The sequence below is a fragment of the Molossus molossus genome, unplaced genomic scaffold (assembly GCF_014108415.1).
Source record: "Molossus molossus isolate mMolMol1 unplaced genomic scaffold, mMolMol1.p scaffold_m16_p_4, whole genome shotgun sequence".
Lineage (NCBI taxonomy): Eukaryota > Metazoa > Chordata > Mammalia > Chiroptera > Molossidae > Molossus > Molossus molossus.
In genome coordinates, this window is record NW_023425377.1 from 7605563 (window position 1) to 7627512 (window position 21950).

At 61.2% G+C, this 21950-nt stretch overlaps 2 protein-coding genes across 3 annotated transcripts in view; both read right to left on the reverse strand.

Annotated features, from left to right (window-relative positions):
• Window positions 1–2755: 2755 nt before the first annotated feature.
• Window positions 2756–5455, reverse strand: FOXI1 (forkhead box I1). Of its 2 annotated transcripts, none has more exons than XM_036241911.1 (2): window positions 4882–5455; window positions 2756–3033 (listed from the first exon to the last, which is right to left on the reverse strand). In XM_036241911.1, the coding sequence occupies exons 1-2, from the start codon at window positions 5453–5455 to the stop codon at window positions 2756–2758; spliced, it is 852 nt and encodes a 283-aa protein (XP_036097804.1). The 2 variants fall into 2 exon arrangements, with proteins under 2 accessions (XP_036097804.1, XP_036097803.1); XM_036241910.1 differs by having other exon boundaries at window positions 2756–3300; window positions 4879–5455.
• Window positions 5456–13469: 8014 nt separating this feature from the next.
• DOCK2 (dedicator of cytokinesis 2) overlaps window positions 13470–21950 on the reverse strand; it is a 364075-nt gene continuing 355594 nt past the window's right edge. Inside the window, exons 47-52 of the mRNA XM_036240222.1 lie at window positions 19898–20035; window positions 18450–18577; window positions 17186–17357; window positions 16134–16254; window positions 14686–14828; window positions 13470–13691 (exon numbers count right to left, since the gene is read on the reverse strand). Of these exons, the coding sequence (XP_036096115.1) occupies window positions 13629–13691; window positions 14686–14828; window positions 16134–16254; window positions 17186–17357; window positions 18450–18577; window positions 19898–20035 (765 nt within the window). The 3' untranslated portion in view covers window positions 13470–13628. The remainder of the gene's footprint in view (window positions 13692–14685; window positions 14829–16133; window positions 16255–17185; window positions 17358–18449; window positions 18578–19897; window positions 20036–21950) is intronic.

Below are 21950 nucleotides of genomic sequence, written 5' to 3' on the forward strand. Positions count from 1 at the left end.
CTCCTTGAGCTAGGGCCCCTCCTCCAGCAGTGTGACCGGCGCCTCTCGCACCTCCCTTTCCGGGAGCTCCCGGTGCTCCTACCAGGAACCCCCATGCGTCACCGGCAGCAGCTGCCAGGTCGCTGTGTTGTTAGGTCGCTGCCCACGTCCCTCTCACTGCTGTGCCCACACAGAGGAAGGGAGGCTGGAGCGCAGTGGACCTCCGTTCTAAAGGGCCACCTCCCTCCGGGGGAGGCTGGTCTCGTTCCGGGACCCCTTGCACGCTGTCCCTTGCCCAGCCTGCCCCCATGGAAGGCCTCCTGTGGCCAAGGAGGGGGTTTGAGGAGCAGGCAGCGGCATGACCGATGGAGACGGTGGGACTGCAGGGTCAATTTGGGCAAATTTGGTGGCACTGGGATCTAGTGTGACAAAAAATACCCTGGTCTGGGCTTCAGGGACCTGCATTTGAACTCTGCCTGTAACCTCATCTTCCTGGTGACATTTGTGGTGTCCCCTCCTCCCCCAGACTCAGGTTTCCTTTCTGTGCAGCAGGGTGTCAGCCTAGTACGTTTCTAAGGCTTGTTACGGTCTCACACTGTGTCCCCCCCCGGCCCTCCCTCAGCACCCACAGCCACCTCTATGGCCAGGAGAACCCATCTCCGTGTGGCAAGGGATGTCCCAAGAAAGAATCTGAGGGGCTCCAGGGAGACCTGTGTTTTCTCTTCCCAGTGTTCCCGATTTTGGTCTCTTGTGTCAGCCCTGGTCTCCCCAGTGCTCGGTGCAGTGGGTCCGAGTTTTAGCCGAGGCATGTATGAATCTGTGTTTGATTCCTGGCTGTGTTTCCTTCATCAAGCTGCAGAATCTCTCTCTCCAGGCCTCAGTTTTCTCTCCTATAAAATGGACACAAAGTGTTGATTGCATTGGATGGTTTTGAGGATTTGATAAATGCACTCAGGCAGGTCAAGTCCTAGCACAGTGCCTGGCACACGCTAAACTGCAGTGAGATCCGCTCCCGTATCATTGTTACTGTTACCACCTCGCCTCCGGTGCTCCTTGCCTCCAGTGCTCTGGGAAAAGAGAGCCCTCGGAGCCGGAGGGGGCCACCTGCATGGCCTGTGCGGGGGGTCAGGGGACCCGGGCTTGAGTCCTCTGCGTGCACATCCGAGGAAGGGACTCCAACTAGACCTCCAGCTTTCACACAATTCTCAGCAAGCACCGTGCCAGGCACCTGTGAATCACCCGGGCACACACTCGTGGGCTGTTGTGAGCACAAAAGAGCTCCCTCTGCCCGACACCTGGCCCGGTGCCTGCCCACAGCCCTCAGTGAACTGCAGCCAACAGGACCGTTGGCATCGCCGCGGCGTTCACCGTGTCTGAGGCTGCACGTGATGAGGTGCAAGTCTGAAGACCCAGGTAAAAGCTGGCTGGGACTTTGGGCAGACTGCTCCACCACCCTGACCCTCAGTTTTCCCGTCGGTGTAATGGGCACCCCGCCCCGTCAAGGGGTTGCAGGAGGGTTACGCGATCACAGCGCAGTACTGAGGACTGATGCCCAGCCCATAGCTTGTGCTCAGCGTAGAGGGGCTCCTTCCACACACCTACCCCATCCCCGCAAGCTCCCTGCTTTTCGCTGGGGGCCTCTGTCTTGTCTCCACACCAGTGCGAAGAAGGGACCGGGCCCTGTAGCCATCCTTTCTCTGCCTGCTCTCCTACGCCCTGGCTGCGCTGCCCGGGCCGCGCTGAGCGGACAGCAGCCGGGGCACAGGGAAGCGCACAAGGAACCGACATGCAGTTTTCTGTTTGTTTGTTTTAATTAAAAAGAAAATAAGAAAACACAAATCACTTCCCAGGGTGTGCCGAGACGAAAGATCATAGGCATGTAACGTATATACAAAAGTAAGAAAACCCGGGGGCCGGCCCCTCCCTGGAGGCGTGCGGATTCGGCCGCGTTTCTCTTGGAAGACTCGGCCACCTGCAGCTCACTGGTCCATGACCTGCACAGAAGAAGCTGGTCTTTACCAGGGGTGGCAGGCGGGCAGCATCGGGCGGGGGGCTTGGGGGACACCACTCCTGTCCCTGCCCTGCTCGAGGTCACTGGGTGTGGGGAGAGGCTGGCTGCATTGTCCTGCAGGGGCCTGGCCTGGGCTTCCCGCCTGCAGGGGCAGCAAAAGGCGCATCTGCTGGTAAGTTGGGGGCCACAGAGTGACGTGGACCAGGATGAGACATGCCCGGGGCTGGTGCTACATTTCGATGGACGGCCAGAAGGCAGTGGGGGGTCTGCTCATCGTAATCAGCTCTCCCACGACCACCCTTAGCTGCTCGATCAATTCCTCCACCCCTGCCTCCGCTGGCCCCAAGTCTGTGGGTCACACAGGACTTGACTCCTGGCCGTGCCCCTCACTAGTCCGTATGCCCCTGGAAAAGTGACTTCACTTCCCCAAACTCCAGCTCCGTCCTCTGTGATTTGAGGAAGTTCATAGGAACCCTCAGGAAACTGTCAATAACGAGTGTGCTCTGCCTTCCAAGAGCCAGCAGGGCTCCGCTGGAGTAAGTGCTCAACACCGGTCGCCATGGCGACTGTCGCCCAGGCACAGCCTGTCCATTGCAGAGTTGGTGAGTGCGTGTGCAGGTGCGTGACAGGCAGGTCTGCATGCCCTTCCAGAGACAGGGCGACGGGCTGAGTCTCCTGCGTCTGTCTGGGCGGTTCAGAGGGGGGTGGCAGGGAGGCCGGCCAGGGGGACCCCGGGCGTCCCTCTGGCGCGGGAGCTGTGCAGTTCTAGACCTCGGTGCCCTCCCTGGGGTAGAGGGCGCTGTTCGCGTTGATGCTGTTGTAGAAATGAGGGCTGAACTGGTTGAGGACAGACCCTCCGTAGCCCAGAGTGTTGGCGGGCATGGGGTTGGCCCACTCGCCCTCGGCCCCGTGGCCGCCGAGGTTGGTGAGTGGGGTGTAGGAGTTGAAGTTCACCACGTTCTGCCCCGTCTTGTCGGCGGGCTCAGGGCTCAGTCCCGCGGGCCCAGGCCGGCTCCCGGGGCTCGGCCCGCTCACGTAGGCCGTCATGGTGGAGAGGAAGCCGCCGAGGCACGGGGCAGGCGACGGCCGCTGCTCCGGGGAGCTGCTGGCGCCCGGGGAGGTGCTGTCCAGGAGGTCCTGGGGGTCGGCGGTCTTGGGGCTGCCCGCCAGGAGCCCGCTGTCCGTCTTCTCGGGGGCCAAGGAGCCCGCGCTGGACGCGACGTCCGCTTTCCTCTTCCTCTTCCTGCGGAAGTTGCCATTGTCGAACATCTTCTCGCAGTTGGGGTCCAGGGTCCAGTAGTTCCCTTTGCCTGCAGCACAAGGGGAGAGGTGAGCAGGGACAAAGGCGTGGGTCCGTCCCTCCTCACTGTCACACTGAACACAGGTGCCGGGCCCAGAAAGCAGGAGACTGGGAACCCCAAGCCCGCAGGACCACAGGCCCCCACCACGTGGCCACGCCCGCAGGACCACAGGCCCCCACCACGCGGCCACGCCCGCAGGACCACAGGCCCCCACCACGCGGCCACGCCCACAGGACCACAGGACCACAGGCCCCCACCACGCGGCCACGCCTGCAGGACCACAGGCCCCCACCACGCGGCCACGCCCGCAGGACCACAGGACCACAGGCCCCCACCACGCGGCCATGCCTGCAGGACCACAGGCCCCCACCACGCGGCCACGCCTGCAGCCCAAGGCCTGGAGTCAGCCCGTCCAGCGAGGCGCTGGGAGCCAGACAGAGGCCCGAGCTGGGACCATGTTCCCAGTGTAGGGCTCCTTCAAGTACTGGGGGGCTGGAGAGGGAGAGGAGCTCCCAGTGCTGACTCAGGAAAAAATTAGGGGCTCCCCGAAAATCCCGGGCATGGAGTTTAAAGACGGACGTGAGCCCCGGCTTTGCTCCTCGCTGACGGAAGGTGAGCCTCAGTTTCCTAGTCTGAGAAGGGGGCGCTGCTCCCGGCCCTTCCTCCCAGGCGGACTGAAGAGGAAACGGCCAGGGGTGTGACTGTGGGGCCCGAGCCCCAGGTGAGGCCTGGACTCTGCCCACCCGCCTCTGCCTCTCGGCCCGAGGGGAGGCCAGCTGATGGACAGGAAGGGACAAACACGAGAAGGGACAGACACACACTCCTGCCCTTGCCAGCCGCACGGTGGGCGGGGCTGGTTCCTGGGCAGCCTACCCTGCTTTCCTGGGATGGAGCCAGAGTGCGCTTAATTCTGGAAAGTGGTGACCTCAGGACTCAGCACACCCCTCTCTGCACCCCGGGATTGTGGAAACTCCCCGTTAGAAAGGCCGGGGCGCCGTCTGGTGTCAGAGAGACCTCCGTCCAGGTCTCACTCCAGCCCAGCCCCTCACGGGCGGCCCCGTCCCCCCGCCTGTGCTTGGCCTTATCTGCAGAATGGGTCTCCTGGAAGCGGCCTGCAGGCTGGGCGTCGGGGGCGGGGTCGCGAGGGGCGGGGTCGCGAGGGGCGGGGCCGCGAGGGGCGGGGCCGTGAGGCGGCGGAGTGTGGACCTGCTGCCGGCTGGGCGCTGCGCTCGGTGACCATGGCCGCCGGGCAGGCGTGAGCACGAAGCCTGGCAGGACGACCTCGTAGCCCTGCCACAAGCCCACGGAGGGGACACCGTCCCGTCGTCTCTGTCAGATGGGGAAACTGAGGCTCCGAGCTCTAACCACTCCGAGCTCACTGACAGGCCAGAGGCCCAGCCGGGACAGAAACCCGTCTGCCTCCGCAGCCCATGTTCTCCGGCCCTGCGGACCCCCCTCAGCCCCTCGCTTTGGGGGATGGCTGTATTCAGAACTTTCTAGAACGGGGTGTCAAGCACGAAGGGACCCTCATGGGGGCTCCAGAGGCTCGCCGGAGCCGCTGCCCCCCGCCCCGCGCCCCCGCCTCACCTGGGTCGTCCTCGTCCCGGGGCACCTTCTTGAAGCAGTCGTTGAGCGACAGGTTGTGGCGGATGGAGTTCTGCCAGCCCGCCTTGCTCTTGTTGTAGAAGGGGAAGTTGTCGGCCACGTACTGGTAGATCTGGCTGAGGGTGAGGCGCTTGTCGGGCGCCCCGTGGATGGCCATGGCGATGAGGGCCGAGTAGGAGTAGGGGGGCCGCACCAGCTTCATCAGCTCCTCCTGCGACGGGATGGGCAGCCAGCCCAGGTCGCCGCCCCCCATCCCGGACATGCCGGGCAGCAGCTGCCTCTGCACCCCGTAGGCCTGGGGCAGGAACGGGCTGGCGCTGGGGCCCGGCAGGTAGGGCTGCGGGGTCATGGCCTGCCCGTTGAGCCAGAGATAGGGGTTGGGGGTGGCCCCGTACTCGCCACCGCCCTCGAAGGACGGGGGCCGCTGAGGGCTGGGCATGCCCTGTGGGTGGAAGAAATTCTCATAGTAGAGGTTCACCTCCGGAGGCTCCTGGCCGATGCTGGGGAACTGGGGGCTGCAGCGCGGGGGCGAGGGCACCGGGAGGTCGAAGGAGCTCATGCTGGGGCTGGGCTGGCGGAGACACCTGCCTGGCACCTGCTCAGGGGAGCTGTCCCTGCAGGTTCAGCGGGCCAGCCTCCAACTTATACCCCCGAGGGCTTGGCCGGCGGCCCCACCCAGGGGCGGCCACCTGTGCAGGCAGACCCGCCCCCGGCCTCCGGGGACACTGTGCCAACAGCACGGAGCCCTGCCGGCCGCGTCAGGTCCCGCTAATGACAGGCCCAGACCTGTAGCCTAGCAGACATTTCCTCTTTCCTTCTCCAAGTCCTTCTCCCTGTCCCCAGCCTGTCCTTTCTCCTCCCATTCGCCCCTTTCCCTCCATTCGGTCTCATTTCCTCTTTCCTCCCCTCTCTTCCTATCTTCCTGCCCTGAGCCTTCCCTCTCCTGCCCTCCTCGGTGCATCTTTGTCTCCTTTTCTCCTTCCCCTCCTCTGCCTGTCCACCTTCCTCTCCCGCCCTCTCCCGTTCCTGTCCTCTGTCCTCTGCCCACTGCCCACGGCTCCTGCTCGTCCTCCGTCCCAGCCGGTTCCCAGCTCCCGCCTCCGTGGCCTCTTCCAGCGCCCTGGCCGCTGTCGCCCTCCCTGCCTCCTCTCACGCTTGGCCCCTCTCTGCTTGCATTCCCTTGGTCTCCCCATCACTGTCCCGTCTCTTTCCCACCTGACCCCTCTCTCTCCGCCTCTCACCCAGAGCGGATGACACACTTCGTCAGAAGCCACATTTTGGGGTCTTCTGAAGTGAAGTCTCATTTTCTGGAGTTTCCAGGAAAGAACCTGGCTCGGGACAATCGGGAGAGCAGAGGGAAAAGGGCTGCCCATTGTTAGATGGCCTGCCACGCGCATAAGTACGCGCGCACACATGCACACATTCATGCACAGATGCATACACAGATACATGCACACACACATGTTCCCACACACATACACACATTCACGCACGCACATGCACACATTCATGCACAGATGCACGCGCGCACACGCACATGTTCTTGCACAGACGCACACAGATACATGCACACACATGTTCACACACACATACACACATTCATGCACGCATATGCACACATTCATGCACAGATGCACGCGCGCACATGCACATGTTCTTGCACAGACGCACACAGATACATGCACACACACACATTCATGCACAGACGCATGCACGCACACGCACACATTCTTGCACAGACGCACACAGATGCATGCACACACACATGTTCACACACACATTCATGCACAGACGCATGCACGCACACGCACACATTCTTGCACAGATGCATGCACACACACTGTTCACACACGCACGCACTGCAGCAGGTAGGCAGTGGGCTGTGGACAAGTCTGGGGATTAGCCCACAGGGGCAGCAGGGCTCATAAAGGCACCAGGAGGAAGAGCAGGGGAGCCGGACTTCAGGGACAGAGGAGCGGAGACTTGCTCTGTCCAAGCTCCTTTCTGGCTGCGGGGACAAGGCAGGCTGCAGTCCCTTATCTGATCCAAGCCCTTCGTGTTTCAACTTGCAGAGGCCTGGGGAGCCGGGCCAGGAGGCGCGCCCCCTGCTCCTCAGCACCACGGCCTCAGCCCGTCTCTGCCTCGGGCTTCAGAGGCAGGACTCCGGCACCCCCCTCTCCGAGCTTTGCCATCCAGCCCTCCTGTCTCCAGGCTCTGCTCTCCACCTGTAGCACGGACAGGACTCGTCCCAGCCTCCCCCTCATCCCAGGGCAGGCCCTCAGCTTGGTGAGTGGGTGGTGGTCCCCATTCTCAGAGGGTAGGCAGCTGTCCCCTGACAGACTTTTCTCTCTGGTCAGCCAGCTCCTCTGGTCACAGCCTCCCTCCTGCTCCATCCAGCTTCCCCTCATTTCCTCCAGACCCACCTGCCTGTGAGACCAAAGAATGAGGGCACCCACTGTCCCAGCAGTAGGTGCTTCCTGGGGCCCCTGCCTGCCTCTCCTCCTCCCGGGTCTGGAGACTGCAAAGCCAGAGCGCTGTGCCATGAATCTCCTTGGTAGCATCTTGGTCCCAGGGGCTGACCAGGGTACCTGGGCGGGAGGGTCCTCCCAGGTCCTGAGCAACCAGCTGCCCCACCCTGCCCCCACCGTGTGACAGCACCGGAAGGGTGACTCTGAAGGAGCCGACTGCACGTTTATTCCAAAGAGTGAGGCGAAGAGGCGAAGAGGCCACGTTTTCGTGTACAGGCTCCACGAGGCCTGGCTTCCTGCGGCTGTTTTCGAGAACGGTCACCTTGGAACCCACCAGTACAGATCAAAACCTACACTTCACTTCTGATCACGCATCCTGCAGAACTAAACAGCAAGGATAGCTACAGGGCTGTCCCCACAATGTCACTAATGCTACACCAGATCATAACTGACCTGCGTGTCCAACCACAGGGAATCAATTAAATAAACTGCCTATCACCCAAACGATGAACTACTATGCAACAATGAAAAATAGGTTGTAGAATATTTTGGAGAGATGTTTATGTGCTAAGAATATTACCATATTATCACAACACCATGACTGGCAGGGATGCAGATACATGTGTCTGTTCATACATGTGTATGAAATATGTAAAGAAAAATCCCAAACTGTCAGTTATGACTTCTGCATGGAAAATTTGGATGTGATTTTTGTTATTGTTGTCTCTCTATAATTCCTGATTTAAATGATTCGAGACATGCAGGTAATTGGCTCTTGGGATTCAGTGGAAAAGGCCAGCAAGAGGCACTGGAGTAGGGCACAGAGGGGAGGGGGTCTGAGGTCAGGAGGACCCGGGTTCTAATCCCAGCTTTGCTGCTGAATAACTGCGTGAACCTTGACACGGGATTGACCTCTGTTGGCTTGTTTTCTCAGGTGAAAATGGGGGTGATCCCACCTAATTCACATGGTGGCTGCCGGCAGTCGCCAAGGGAACCAACGTCATGGATGTCAATCATTTCGCACGGAGCACACAGCGCGCTCAGCGACCATTGATTGTGGTAGAATAGTCGATACACGTTTGAGAGGTGTCATCATCCCCGAGCTTGAATGTCACTGTTCCCGTCCGCAGCCTGCAGGCAGGGGAGCTGTGGCAGCCGGTCACAGCGAAGGCAGGCAGGAGGGACATCTGCAGAACCCTGTACAGACGGACCCTCCCATCCGCAGCTGGCGCTCAGAGGCCCCGAGTCACGTGACGGGGCCACGGCTGATCTGGGTCAGGGCCTGGCTCCCACCTCCTGCTCCACCCTGCCGTTGCTGGGGTGACCTTTCTTAGAAGCGTTTTCTGAGGGATGCTCATCCGAGTCTCCCTGCCCCGCCCAGGCCTGGATTCTCCCCCCGGAGTCCAGTGGCTGTGAACCATGCCGCCTGCACCCCCGGTCCCTTGCCACAGGGTCAGGACTCCAGGCCAGGGGTGCAAGCGCCCCCAGAGGCCCTTCCCAAGGTGCATGAGCACACTGCAGTCCTTGGGCTGGGAATAGTTGCAGCCTGTCCTTACCCCAGAAGGTCGGGGGTTGCAGGCCCTGGGGCCCCCCCGAGCAGCCCAGGGCCTCCAGGAAAAGGTGAAATAGCTCTATAAACCAGGGTCCTTTTGTGGATGGAACTATTCTAGGCTTTTCGAAATGTCCCAGGAGGGGGACTCTGAATCTGAGGACAGGTGCCCTGCCCAGCGTCAGGGGCAAAAGCAAAAGTTGGGCAGCGGGGGCTGAGCCCCCTGAGGGGCTGCCGGGCGGCGGTTCGCAGCCCAGCTCGGGGGCCGCCCGGGTGAGAAGGACCTCCAGTCTGAGCCTGCAGTGCTGCTGCGGCAGGACCAGGACAGGAGCCGCGGGCTCTGGTGGGCGGGCGGGGCTCCCACCCCTGCCTTGCTCTCCGGCGGCCCGTGATCGTGGTCCTGTTTCCTGTCGCACAGGCCTCCGTCTGCTCATCTGGTAAATGGAGCTGCACCGGAGCCTGGCTCGTGGATTCTGCGGGGACGCGTGACGTGACATGGAAAGTGCAGAGAGCAGGGTCAGGCAGCAAGGGGTGGCAAGGACGATGAGGACAAAGGCTGGGTCCAGGGACAGGAACTGACAGGGGGTGGCTCCGGGCAGGAGAAGTCTGTCCTCCTCCACCAACGCTCTGACCTGGAGAAAGTCCTCCCCCTGGGGCGAGGCCTGGGGAAGAGGGAAGTCCTGCCCCCTCTGGGTGCCCAGCATGTGCACTGCGGGTCCTGGAGCCCAGCCTGGGGTGAATGCCCGGCCCCCCCACCCAGACGGTGGCGGTCCAGGGTCACGGCCGCTGGCCTTGACTTTTAAGAGGTGGGGGATTGTTTGGGGAACAGGCAGGGGAGGGCAAAGAACCAGGGACAGAGAAGGCAGGCGGCCACTGCTGATCACAGGGCCAGCGGGCAGCTTCTCGGGTTCTTATCCTTTCTCCACATAAAACACAAAGACCGTGTGAGTTCAGGGTTCCGGGAGCCTGGCAGGATGGAGATAGGCTGGGGTGGGGAATCCGGGGATTTGGGATGAGCCGGCTTCTAACTCTGTGCCACAGTTTCCTGATCTTGAAATAGGGATAAGACATCACAGGTGTTCTACCTACTGCCCACAAATATTTCCTTCTCTGAATAGCGATGAGCCTCCTCTCCGCCTGGGCAGGGTTCGGGACAGCTGTCTCAGGACTCTGGGGCTTGCCACGGGGCTGGCTTTCCTGTCACCGAGTGTGGGCTTCTGGGCAGGCCCAGCTGTTAGCCAGGCTGAAGCCAGGGTTGGTACAATCTCTGCTGCTCTTTGGCTTCCGGTGCAGCTGGCGGCTGGAGAAACGCAGACCAACACCGCCCTCTGGTGGCCATCTCTGTAAGTGCAGAGCCTGGGTGCCGTTCAGGGCGGACCAAGGGTTTCCAAGCCTCTCCAAGGGACAGGTTCCCCGAAGGCACTGCACCTTCAAGGAAGAAATGCATCCCCGGGGAGAAACACCGTAGCTCCGCTGTGATGGGGATCGTGGGAACCAGGTTGGCAATGAGGCAAAATGTGTTAGAAGGCAGCCAAGGGGAGCAGCCAGGCTGGTCTGGGCTCGAACGTGGCTCCTCCAGTTAATTTTCCGGGTGCCTTGATGTTGCTTCATCCTGAGCCTCTGTTTGCTCATCTGTGAAATGAGGATAAAGCCAGGATCACCTCCTTCAAAGGGCTTCTGCAAAGGCTGAAGGAGCTGATACAGGAAATGCTTCTGAAGTGACGCTTGGCAGTAGTTCACTCCTTTATTTGTTCAGCAAACGAACTGATAGTCTTCACAGTAGCGGTTCTCGGGTGTGCAGGGCACGGTGACAGGCACCCAGCGTTGAGGCTCACGCCTCGTGATCTTGCCATCGTAGTGCGGTGCCTGTGGTCCTATTTACTCATATTTTTTACATTGGCACTCACTTCCACACAGCCCCTAAACAGCACGGGCATTCAGTCATCGCCCGAGGAGCTGTTTCCTTGGAAACCAGGGGCAGAGGCACCCAGGGTTCAGAAGGAGCAGCAAACAGGTTAGGAAGCCTGGAGGGCGGAGCCCAGCCTGGCTTTAGATGCTAAGACGGCCCCTGGTTTCTCCCAATCTCTCTCCTCCTTAAGCCTGAAAGTCTGGACAAAAGACAGAAAGCTTCCCCTCCACACTAGAGATAAAGCTAAAAATACCCCTTCCTTAGGAGAAGAAACTTGGTCCCCTAGATCATACTAAAGTGTGAATGGTAGATATGAGCTCTGTCTCAAAGGCAGAGGAAGGGAAAGCAAACAGCAAGGGGTCTCTGGGTGCTTAAAAACAGGGTGAGGGGGTCCCCCAGGAGATCACCTGGAAGAAAACCAGGCCTGGTGTCAGGCAGGTCTGGGTCAAGCTCGGGCCCTGCTGACCACCGCTGTGTGGCCTTGGGTGCATCATCTAACTCTGGAGAGCGAGGGGGCGGGAGGAAGCATGTCTAAGGATCCCGGAACACTCTGCAGCTGGAAGGAAGAAGATACATCAAGTAGACGCTCCCTCTCACCCACCCTGCCCCACCGCCCCGCATCGCCCCTCCCAGGGTGCTCTGAAGGCAAACGTACACCTGTCCTTGACATCACTAACTGGTTTAGGACAGACCCTGCGTACAGTAAGCGAACCTCCCCTGGCACAAGCAGGATTGTCCTGGGCACACAGCCCCTCCCTCCTTCACCCTGGGTGCCAGCATCGGCAGGGCCGAGAGACTTTCCATGCGGGTGTGGAGCATGCAGTCTGACCTGTGCTGAGGTCAGAGGCAGATCGTGAACGTGTGGATTAAAGCCACGAGGCTAAAAGTAGACGGAGCTGGCCCCTTACTGGCCAGGCGACGGGGACACATCACCAACTCCCCAAGCCTGGGTTTCACACCAGCGTGGTTGGGATCCTCCTGGGATCGGTTGGAGGCTGTAAGGGAAGGCTCAGAGAGTCCACACAGCTACATCAATGTTGTTGTTTGTTACGGTTGTCGCTCCGGGCATTGTTGCTGCCGCCGTGTGACCGAATGCCCCAGGCCCCTCAGTGCAGACTCCATATGACAACTGACTCAACACAAAACTCACAGACTGAAATTTCTCAGAGAACACCACTCACAAATATTATTTCCACACGCTGCTGCGCGAGGAGCCCGGCGTTATGGTGTTTTTAGAGAGTAAAGTAGCAAGTCTCCGACTCGGGGTGTTCTGCCCGGGAGGGGGACGGGGCGTCGACCAGCTGCTCCGCCCCTTGGGGACACTCCTCAGCCGCGTGCACTGTCCCTGTCCCTTTGGCAAGGGACTGCAGCCAGATTCCAAGCCTCCAGGAGCTTTGTCTCGCCTTGGGGAACCCACTGTGCAGCCAAACCCCAGCCAGCACCATAACAGGACCTTTGGAAGCTGGACCAGACACAGGCCTGGCTCAGCGAGGGGACCTGGAGGCCTCGGGAAGAGGCTGACAAAGGCTGCAGGGACTCAGGTGTCTGTGCACAGCGGTGTCCGAGGGACAGTGCAGGGTAGTGGTTAAATGCCAGCTTCTGTCTGGCAGCCCGGGTTTGAACCACAGCCTGTCCGCTTACCCAGGGTGCAGTCTAGGTCACCTTCTGCCCCTGTGCCTCAGTGTCCCCATCTGGGCAATAGTCATACCCACCTCCCAGGGCTGCTATCAACACTGAGGAAGTCAATTCTTGTCACGTCTGTAACACTGTGCTGGGGACAGTTTGCTGAACACATTTCCGCTGTTGTCATGATCATCTCTCATCCCTCACTGTCCCCAGGGACCCAGGCTCCAGGGAGTGAGCATCCACCCGAGGCCCCCGGTGGCTCAAGCTCTGACCCCCATGCTGCCAGGTACTCAGAATCCACCTGCGATCCATCTCCCAGTGTGCGTCCTCAGCCCCCGGGAGCCCACCCCCCGAGCTCCCACAGGCTGTGAGGTGGCCCCCCTCCCCGGGACCTCAGCCCTCTCTTCCTAACTCTCAAGCATTTGGTTGGGTGGTTTTGCCATCTCTTTCCAGAGGGGAGAACGGCATGTGACTGTCCACTGTGCAGAGTCTGGAACGCTGTTCTGGCACCCCTGCACCCCAACATTCAGCACGGAAGGAACTGGAGTCAAGGAGAAGATTCTCGGGAGGCGGGGCTGGAGCCAGGCCCCTCCCTCCCGCGGCTGCAGGCCCTGGGCCCTCCCCGCTCCTGCCTCCAGGAGCCCCTGCCTGGTGGGGCCTCAGGGGGTCAGCCGACTCGGAACTACGCACAGACCGTTTTTATTGGCAGCAAGAAACAGCAACACCCTGAAGATGATCAGCTAGAAAAGATGACTGGGTGTGTTGCCGTTTAAAAATGTAAAGTACAAAACTGTTAACCACAAATAAAATAGAAGAATATTTAGGAGGCTTTTCTAGGAAGGACTAGGACTTAGAAAATGACCCAGAAATCCATTTCCGTACACCTAAGAACCCGGGTTACAGAAGAGGCGCCGAGGGTGCTGGGGGGGCAGGGCGGAGCAGCCGTTCACGCTGGTGCCCGCAGCTGGACCCATGAGGGCGTCCGCCCCCCGCCCCCCGCCCCCCGCCCCCCGCGGGCCTGGCCCCACTGCAGTTCTGGGGCGGGAGCAGTCCGTCTCCCCTGTCCGGGTGAGGGCTGCTGGGCCCGGCGGCCCCGCTCCCTGAGGTGTCAGTGTGCACCGTCTGTCCTTCCGGAAGCTCCTCTCCCGGCTCCCCAAGCACAGCCCTGGTCAGGGGTGTCTCACAGGTCGGAGGTCAGGAGGTCGGGGTTCTGCTTGCTGTCTTCAGAAGACTTGCTGGCCAGCTATGTGGGAGAAGAAGAACCCAAGATGCTTCTCACGAGCACCAAAGCGGGGCTCCCCATTCCCAATCACGGGGGGCCCCTCAAGGAACCCCTGCCCAAAGCCCAGGGGGCACGGGCCACCCTGCCCTCGAGTGCAGCCAGAGCCAGGCTTTGCTGCTTCCTGGGCCCAGTGAGCCGGGCATTGGAGCCTGGGGGAGGAGCCTGGCCAGGGGCGGAGCCTGGGGGAGCCTGGCCAGGGGCGGAGCCTGGCCAGGGGCGGAGCCTGGGGGAGCCTGGGGAGGAGCCTGGCCGGGGCGGAGCCTGGGGAGAAGCCTGGCAGGGGGCGGGCCCTGGGGTCTGGCCAGGGGCGGAGCCTGGGGGAGCCAAGCCAGGGGTGGAGCCTGGCCAGGGGCGGAGCCTGGGGGAGCCTGGCCAGGAGAGGAAGGTGGGCAGCGTGGGCGCAGACAGCCAACCTGTCGGCGCCCCACAGCCGAGCTCTGGCTCGAAAGCACCCTGAGAGGGTGTCAACGGTCCTTCTTGAGCGACGATAAATGAGTAACCATAGCAGATGGCACTAGAGCAGGGGGGTGTGGAAACTAGCTTCTAATTAGTGGGTTTTGTAATATAAGTCGAATAGAATAAGCCTTTCCCCCCAAATTAAACAGCACTTTCAGCTCTCAGAGCCGCTGCCTGTGTGGCCTGGGCACACCAAAGGGCACCGGGGCCAAGGACAGTGTGGGTCCGGAGACCCAGGGGCTTCACATCCCGTGGCTCATCCCTGCAGCCCCGCTGGGGTCAGTCCTGCTCGGAGGAGTGACGTGGGCAAGAATGGAGCTTGGCCAGTGTCCCAACCCGTGGGGCCCGACCCTGCCTCCCTGGTGACCACACGTGTGTGTGCACACACACGCACTCACACACACATGCACACACGCACACATGCACCCCATTTCTCCTCTCTGTTGCCCTCTTCCCTCTCACTTCTGCCCCCACCCATTCCGCCCGTCTGGGTCCTCACCATCGTCTTGAAGAACTGATTTACTTTCTTCCGTTTGAGCGTCTTCTTGTCGCCTTCACAGAGAGGGAGGAAGGTCTGGCTGAGGCGGGGGGACGAGTTGCCATCCTCTGTCCCTGGCATACCTGCCACGGAGAGCGTGAAGGCTGGCAGGAGAGAGGAGAGCAGGTGTGAGTGGACAGGTGGTGGACAGACAATGCCCACGGGACAGGAAGGGGACTTGAGGGAGACAGATGAGAGTGGGCAGGTGGACAGATCGGGGAGAACAGGTCAAAGAGCCAGGCAGGAGGTGGTGGCTGTGTCCTGCTGGGCGAAGCTTTAGGCTGTCCTCCAGGTGAGGACTGTCCGGTCCCACGGACAGTGACCGGCCTGCCCCATGGTCCCATTAAAGCCTCCTCCCAAGGGCTTCTGGGCTGTCGGCGTGGGGCTGAGGCAGGGGGCAAGGTCACTTGATCTTCACCTCCCGATACCTAGAACTGGATTTCTCCTTTTCCCCGAGGGCAGGGGCCCGTGGAGTCACATGGACGCGTCAGCTAGCTGCTTTCTGACCCTCAGTTCTGACTGTGGCCAAATGGGTAAGAGCACAGACCCCAGGGGGCTGCGAGGCTCACTGGAGACAGGAGAAAGGGCTCGGTGGCCAGGCAGACACCCCTCCCTGTGGGGGCTCTCCTGTGGGTGTGGGGGGCAGTGTTGGGGACCGGCTCCAGGGCACAGGGCTGAGTCTGAGCCCAGCCTCCGCATTACAAGCTGGTGACAGGCAGGAGATTGGCATTCTCGGAGCACTGAGGTGTGAATGAAATAATGAGCAGAAGCGGTTAGCACAGGGCCAGCAGGCTGGCTGAGGTCCGTGGCCTCGTCCTGGGGCAGCCCCAGGTCTGCCTTGCTCCTCTCTGCCCTAGCCCCTGGCACAGACAGCCTGGCACAGAGTGGCAGACACTAGCCACTGCTGCATGCCAGACAGACTGCTCCTAGTCCTGCCAACCCCTGCCTGGGCCCAGGGCCCCTCTCTGCACCAGGAGGCCAGCTGTGCGCTGCTAAGCTCACGGAACATGAGCGGTTCACAGGACAGGCAGCGTCCACGCAGCCACGCTGCAGCTATATGGTGCCGCAGGGATTTCTGTAAGTTCCAGAAACAGTCTGCCAGCTGCCAAGGAAAACACGGGACCCAGGGACAGACTGGGGATGAACTTCTGCCCCTGGGGAGGCTGGCTCGCTGAGAAAGCAGGGCCACTTGGCGTGACGAAGGCTTTTCCAGGGAACCCTGATGTCCAGAGTGACAGCAGGCCCCGCCCGGCTCCTGGTGGAGCTTGCTGGGCGTGGGGACAGCTCTGGGACAGGGCGGCTCTGCCCCAAGATGCCCGGCCCACTTTGCTACACAGACACCCATCCTTCACCTCCAGGCTGGTGGCCCGGAGGTCACTACACTGTGAGCATGGTGGCAGGGTGCATACCTGGGATGGTGGGCATGGACTGGCTGGCAAAACTCATCTGAGAGAGGACGGATGCCCTGGGGGGGACGGCCGTGTGCTCCGAGAGGTTGGTGTCACTCATGAACTCGTGCTTCCTGGAGAGCTGAAGACACACACACACACACACACACACACACCAGAGACTTAGCGTGAGGCGGCTCTGGGCCTGAAGAGTTCATGCTGAGAGCTTGCCAGGGCTTCTGTGGACCGCCCCCAGGACCACTGACCCTCTTTTGTATCAGTCCAAGCCTGTGCCTGGTGGACACAGGTTGCTGTTAGACAGCTCGGGGGGTGGGGTGGCTGTTGTGTGGGGTTCATTTAGACAAGTGTGTGAGTGGCGCCCCCTAGAACTGGGAAACACGGAAGTCTTATTTCCACCTGCCCTGGCAAGAGCCACCTCTGAGGCCTGGGGAGGCGGTGGAGGACCGTCTTTGGAGGAAGGCATCTCCGCCAGCCCCTGACCTTCCACCCCATGCCCCTCCTGCTTCCCGGCTCCCAGAACACCTTCAACAAGCCTGTCTTTAGGGAGAAGCGGAAATTCGAGCCCGGTGGCACCAAGTCTCATATTAAATAGTTACTAGTTGATAAGATGAAAAGTCTCCACGTGGGGGCGGTGAGATTTTCATCTGCGTCCCGGGCTGGGCCCGGCTACACTGCAGGAACCTAGCGGGCTCTGGGATGCCGGTGGAGGTCAGAGTGGCCCTGGCAAGGCACACCGGGCAGGAGGGAGAAACACCTGGCCCAGCACTGGGAGGGCTGGCTTCTTTTCCGTGGGTGAAGCAGGCGCTTCTCCCTGCCTCACAAAGCCCCTTGCGGTGGCGGAAAGGATGCGCGGGCTGGAGTCCGCGGCCTGGATTCAAATCCCGGCTCTGAAGGGTCCAGGCGGCAGGGGCGGCAGCAACACCTCACCTCCCTGTCCTCAGACGGCCCGGGGGACACCCAGCTCACCGCAGAAGTGCGGCTCAGTGGGACCCGCGGAGCCCAGACCTGGCGCAGGTCTGCAGGTGCTGCAGAGGCACCGCCCGTGCGCTCACCCGCTTCAGCTCCGACTCGGCCGCCGCCTTCTCGTGCGCGAACACCACGCTGCTCCGCTTGGCCCTCTTCTTGGACCTGCGCAGCTTGACCTCCGGCAGAGTGCTCCCCGGGGAGATGGGCTCCTCTGACTCCCCTTTCTGCGTCTTGGAGGGTGCGATTTCCAGGTCGAAGCTGCAGGGCAAGGGACAGCCGTGGAGGCTGCGGTCAGAGCTGTGGGTGCCGGCGGGGCTGACTGCGCTGCCCCACGGCGTCGGGAAGGGGTCCGCCCACCTGGCGGAGTTTGGGGAGCCACATGCTTCATTGGCAGATATTCAAAATACTAAGGAAGACTAGCGGGGAGAAGAGAAAATTGATTAAAAATATGGATCTGGATTCAAATGCGGACATTGCCACTTTTTAGCTGGACGATGTTGGGCAAATCACTCAACCTCTCTGAGCCATTATTTCCTTTTCAGGAAACGGGGGTGTTGGCAGCGACCTCACAGAGGGGCCCGGTGATGAGGTCCGAGGGCCCCTGGGCGGCTCTTGGCCTTGGAGAGACCTCGGATCACAGTAGGAATCATTCAGGTAAGGCGGGGCCTGGTGGAGCATTGGCCCCTGGATGGTGAGAGGGGCGGGACGGTCAAGGAGGAGGAGCTCTGTGATGGACAGCTAGGCCCCAGGAGGGTGGGAGGGGCGGGGATGGCCTAGGAGGAGGAGCTCTGTGATGGACAGCTAGGCCCCAGGAGGGTGGGGGGCGGGGACGGCCCAGGAGGAGGAGCTCTGTGATGGACAGCTGGCGCCCAGGCAGAGGTGGGAGGCGGGGACGGCCCAGGAGGAGGAGCTCTGTGATGGACAGCTGGGCCCCAGGAGGGTGGGGGGCGGGGACGGCCCAGGAGGAGGAGCTCTGTGATGGATAGCTGGGCCCCAGGCAGAGGTGGGAGGGGCGGGACGGCCGAGGAGGAGGAGCTCTGTGATGGACAGCTGGGCCCCAGGAGGGTGGGGGGGCGGGGACGGCCCAGGAGGAGGAGCTCTGTGATGGACAGCTGGCGCCCAGGCAGAGGTGGGACTGCCCAGACTGAAGCAGGCTCTGCGAGGACCTCTGCGGGCCGTGGGAGAGTCCTGCAGGGCCCTCGGGAAAAGCCACCTTGCCTCTCAGGCCTTGAAGGGCCCTTGGACGTTGGCACTAGATGGCAGCCCCACAGGGTGGGGATGGTGGTGGAAGGGCGCCCTGGGGGCCGGGCCAGGGCTCAGGGGCCCAGCAGGCGGTCTGGCGGGACTGACCTCTCAGGGGTGGTCTTGCTGGGGGTGCTGCAGTCCGAGTTCATGGAAGCCATGGAGATGATGGACATCTGCCGGTAGGAACGCAGCATGGACCGGGGGCGGCCCACTCGTCGGTCCTCAAAGTCAGGCTACGGGCGGGAGAGCAGGATGGTTAGCGCCGGCCCCACGGAGAGGTGGGAGCTGGGGTGCTGTGCCTCCCTCTTCCTGCTGTGTCCACCGAGCAGGGAGGAGCTGTGGGGCAGGGCCGGACAGAACGACTTCCTGGCGGGCGGGGGCCAAGGGAGCTGGTTTCGTGAGGAATTTGGCTGCCTTATTCCTGGTTCAGGGGAGGTGATCTCTAAGTCCTTGCACTTGCCCAAGCGGGAGTGTCTTTGTTATTCCTGGTGGCCCTTTATGCTAATGAGAAGACCCTGGAAGGGGCTGCCCAGGCCCGAAAGACCCAGCATGTGAGTCCAGGGCTGGGCTCTGAGCCGTGTGCACCAGCTCAGCGTCCCCGGAGGGATGGCGGGGGATGGATTTCAGTCATATGACCAGCGATGATTGCAAACATGGGGATGTGATGACTCTCCAGTACTTGCCGCGGGCACTGAGGCCCAGGCCCCCTGTCCTGGAAGGCAACGCTGCATCCATGCGCCAGCAGGGTGGATAGTGTGCCTGGGGACAGCCCCAGACCGCACCTGTGCGTCTCTTCCTTCTGCTGATTTGTGGGGAAGTCCTGTGGACCTCGGCCTTAGCCTGTGGAACCTGACCTCACTCTGACAGTGAACATCAGCACTGCACTGGGGAGTCATGCAGGGGGTGCTGGAAGAGGCAACCCGACTCCTGGAACAACTCTGGTACCAGAGCACAGGAGACCGAGTGCATCTCTGTGCTCTTCCAGTCACTCACCTGTCCCCTCCGGGCCTGTTTCCCATCTGGGTGGCCCTTTTATGACTCCACTCTCTGGGGAAGGGGATAAAGGGAAGCTCCTCTGAGGACCGGCCATTGCCCTCTTCTGTCCATGGAGCTTATTAGTGGCCGAAAGCACCGGCTTCAGAGGCCAATAGAACCAGGTGTACCTTCTACCTGCAGTCGCTTGCTGTGTGCCTATGGAGAGCTGCTTAACGTCTCTGACCCTCCAGAAGGGATACAGGGGTCAGAATCATTCCTGCCTCACCAGCATGTTGTGAGGACTGAATGACCTAGGAGATGCCAAGGCTTAGATCAGACAGGCACACAGTGGGTGCTTTGTTCATGTAGCTTTATCGTTAGCACAGTCCCTTGAGTGCTGAGGGCCCAACTTATAACGGGTGTTGTCTGGGGGTGACTTCTGAGGGGTCCCGTTTACAGGAAGTTTCCCCTGAATCATCAGCTCCAGCATTGCTGGCCCTCAGGTCCTTCTCCTCAAGGGCAGGTCGCTTTGCTCTGGTCCCCCGCCTCCTCCCCTGCCATCCCTGGGCCCCCCGTACCATCTCTCTGACGCCATACTCCTTCTCCACCTTCATTTTCAGGTTCTTGAAACACTCCTCCATCCGGTCGTGGAAGGGCCGCAGGTTTTCTGACACCCTCTTCTCGTGGATCTTGATCCCAGCTCCCAGGAAGGGGATCTGGAGAGGAGGGTGGTGGACAGTGAGCTGGGCACCCGGCCTCAGCGTGGATCCGGCCACAGAGAGGCTGAAGGCCTCTCCCTGCTGAGAATACGTCCAGGGCATTCAGGGCCCTGAGACCTTGCCACAGGGGCACCGGCCCTGGGAAACAGGAACGCTGCCCCCTGGGGTCCTCCCTGGGCAGGGACAGAGAACTGCAGCCGCCCCTTGCCAGCGCGGGCGCTGGGCCTCCCACCAGGGCTGTGTGTTTGGAAAGTGTCCGCCGTGGGGAATCCGAGTGGTGGAGTGGGGCCAGAGGGCAGGAAACCAGTGCCCCGTCCCAAAGCCTTGTCCAAGGAGTTCGTGGTGATGCAAAAGGGAAAGTGTGGGTGTCAGAAACTGGGAGATGGAAGGAGGGACGAGCCGACAGGAAACGGGGAGCGAGCACAGCCTGGTCTTACAACGCGGGCGATCCCAGTGGTACCCGCTGTGGCTGCTGAAGGAGGAAATGGTAGTCAATGTCGCGGACGTAAGCAGCCGATCGGGATTTGAAGACATGACGGAGGAGACGAGGGAGGAGGAGATGGCTGAGGTGAGGGAGTGGAATGGCTCATCAACAAAGGCCAAGGTACTGTCCTGTCGGGGGCGGGGAACCTTTTTGCTGCCAAGGGCCATTTGGGTATTTGTAACATCATTTGTGGGCCGTACAAAATTATCAACTTACAGATCAGCCTGCTCTATTTGGTCAGGCTAATTTGGTGAGGCGGTGACGTGGGCTGGTATTGATTTTGTGGGCCTCAAACGGCCCCACAGGCTGGACGTGCCCCACCCCTCGGGTGGGTGTAGAGAGGGCAGCTGAGCCACAGTAGCTGCCACAAGAAGAAAGAGCTGAGAAGGTATCGCGGCCTTAGGAAAGCAAAATAGGATGTAAAGAGGTGGAATATAGATTATTTTGAAGAAAAAAGGTAACGTTTCTGTGATTGGTGATACAAAGACCTTTCTGCCCCCTTCTTTTGGAGGTCTCCCCAAACAACAAGGCAAAGGGAACACGAAACTTCAGCGAACCAGGAGATCTGGGAGCCTGACCCCCACAGGTCAGGGGAGGTGGACAGAGGACGGAGCTGGGGTGGGAAGAGGCCAACCTCCCTGTAGGAGCCGGGGGAGGCTCAGGAATCGGAGGCACTGGGCACCCCGGAAATCTACCGTCCCACCGAGAGGCCGAACGGGGAGGGTCGAAAGGCAGGACGAGAGCAGCCCCATCCGACAGTCTGATGAAGGGCTGCAGCCAGCTGCGCCCAGCACGCCTTTCTGAGGCCTGGCGCACCGGAGGCCTCGGACCCGCGACCCGAGCCCTGAGGATGACGGGGGCGGGATGGACAGAATGACGGGGGCGGGACGGCGAGGAAGAGCACCCTGGCTGAGTGCAATCATGGAAGAGGGCGGCCTTCCCCACGGGCAGGCAGCGTCTTGTGAGTGTGGGTGCCCACAGGTAGGGTGCTTGGCCCAGGGCAGTCCGCTCCTCCCGGCTGCGTGGGCCTGTGTAACACAGTGGTGCCGGGAGGCAGCAGACCGGCTAGGGAGAGGGCGGCCACGAGAGGGCGCTGTCTGAAGAGGCCTAGCCAAGGGCTATTTAACTCTTTCTTTTTCAGCTAACAGCTTTTAGGGGCTGTCTACTCTTGCGTGCAGTGTCCTCCTTCCTTGTAGTGCCCCTCCGTTAGCAAAGACGTCCTCAGAAGGCACAGCCTGCTATCAGCTGTGCTGACTCTGAGCTCCAGGCCGTGGGCGTGGGGCACACAGCACGGAGAAGCCATTGCCAGGTGATCAATGGGGCCCAGTGGAGAGACCCTGGCAGTGACACGGACTGAGGATGACGCCCAACAACCAAGTAAATAAGTGTGACATGTTAGCCCGCCCTGGGGCACCCCAGAATCATCAG

Bases quoted from the DNA above. Each gene is read 5' to 3' on its own strand.
- FOXI1 (XM_036241910.1), bottom strand. From the start codon at position 5,455: ATGAGCTCCTTCGACCTCCCGGTGCCCTCGCCCCCGCGCTGCAGCCCC. The intron at 3,301-4,878 runs GTGAGGCGGGGG...CTTGTGCTGCAG, and splicing joins CCGGGACGAGGACGACCCAG to GCAAAGGGAACTACTGGACC.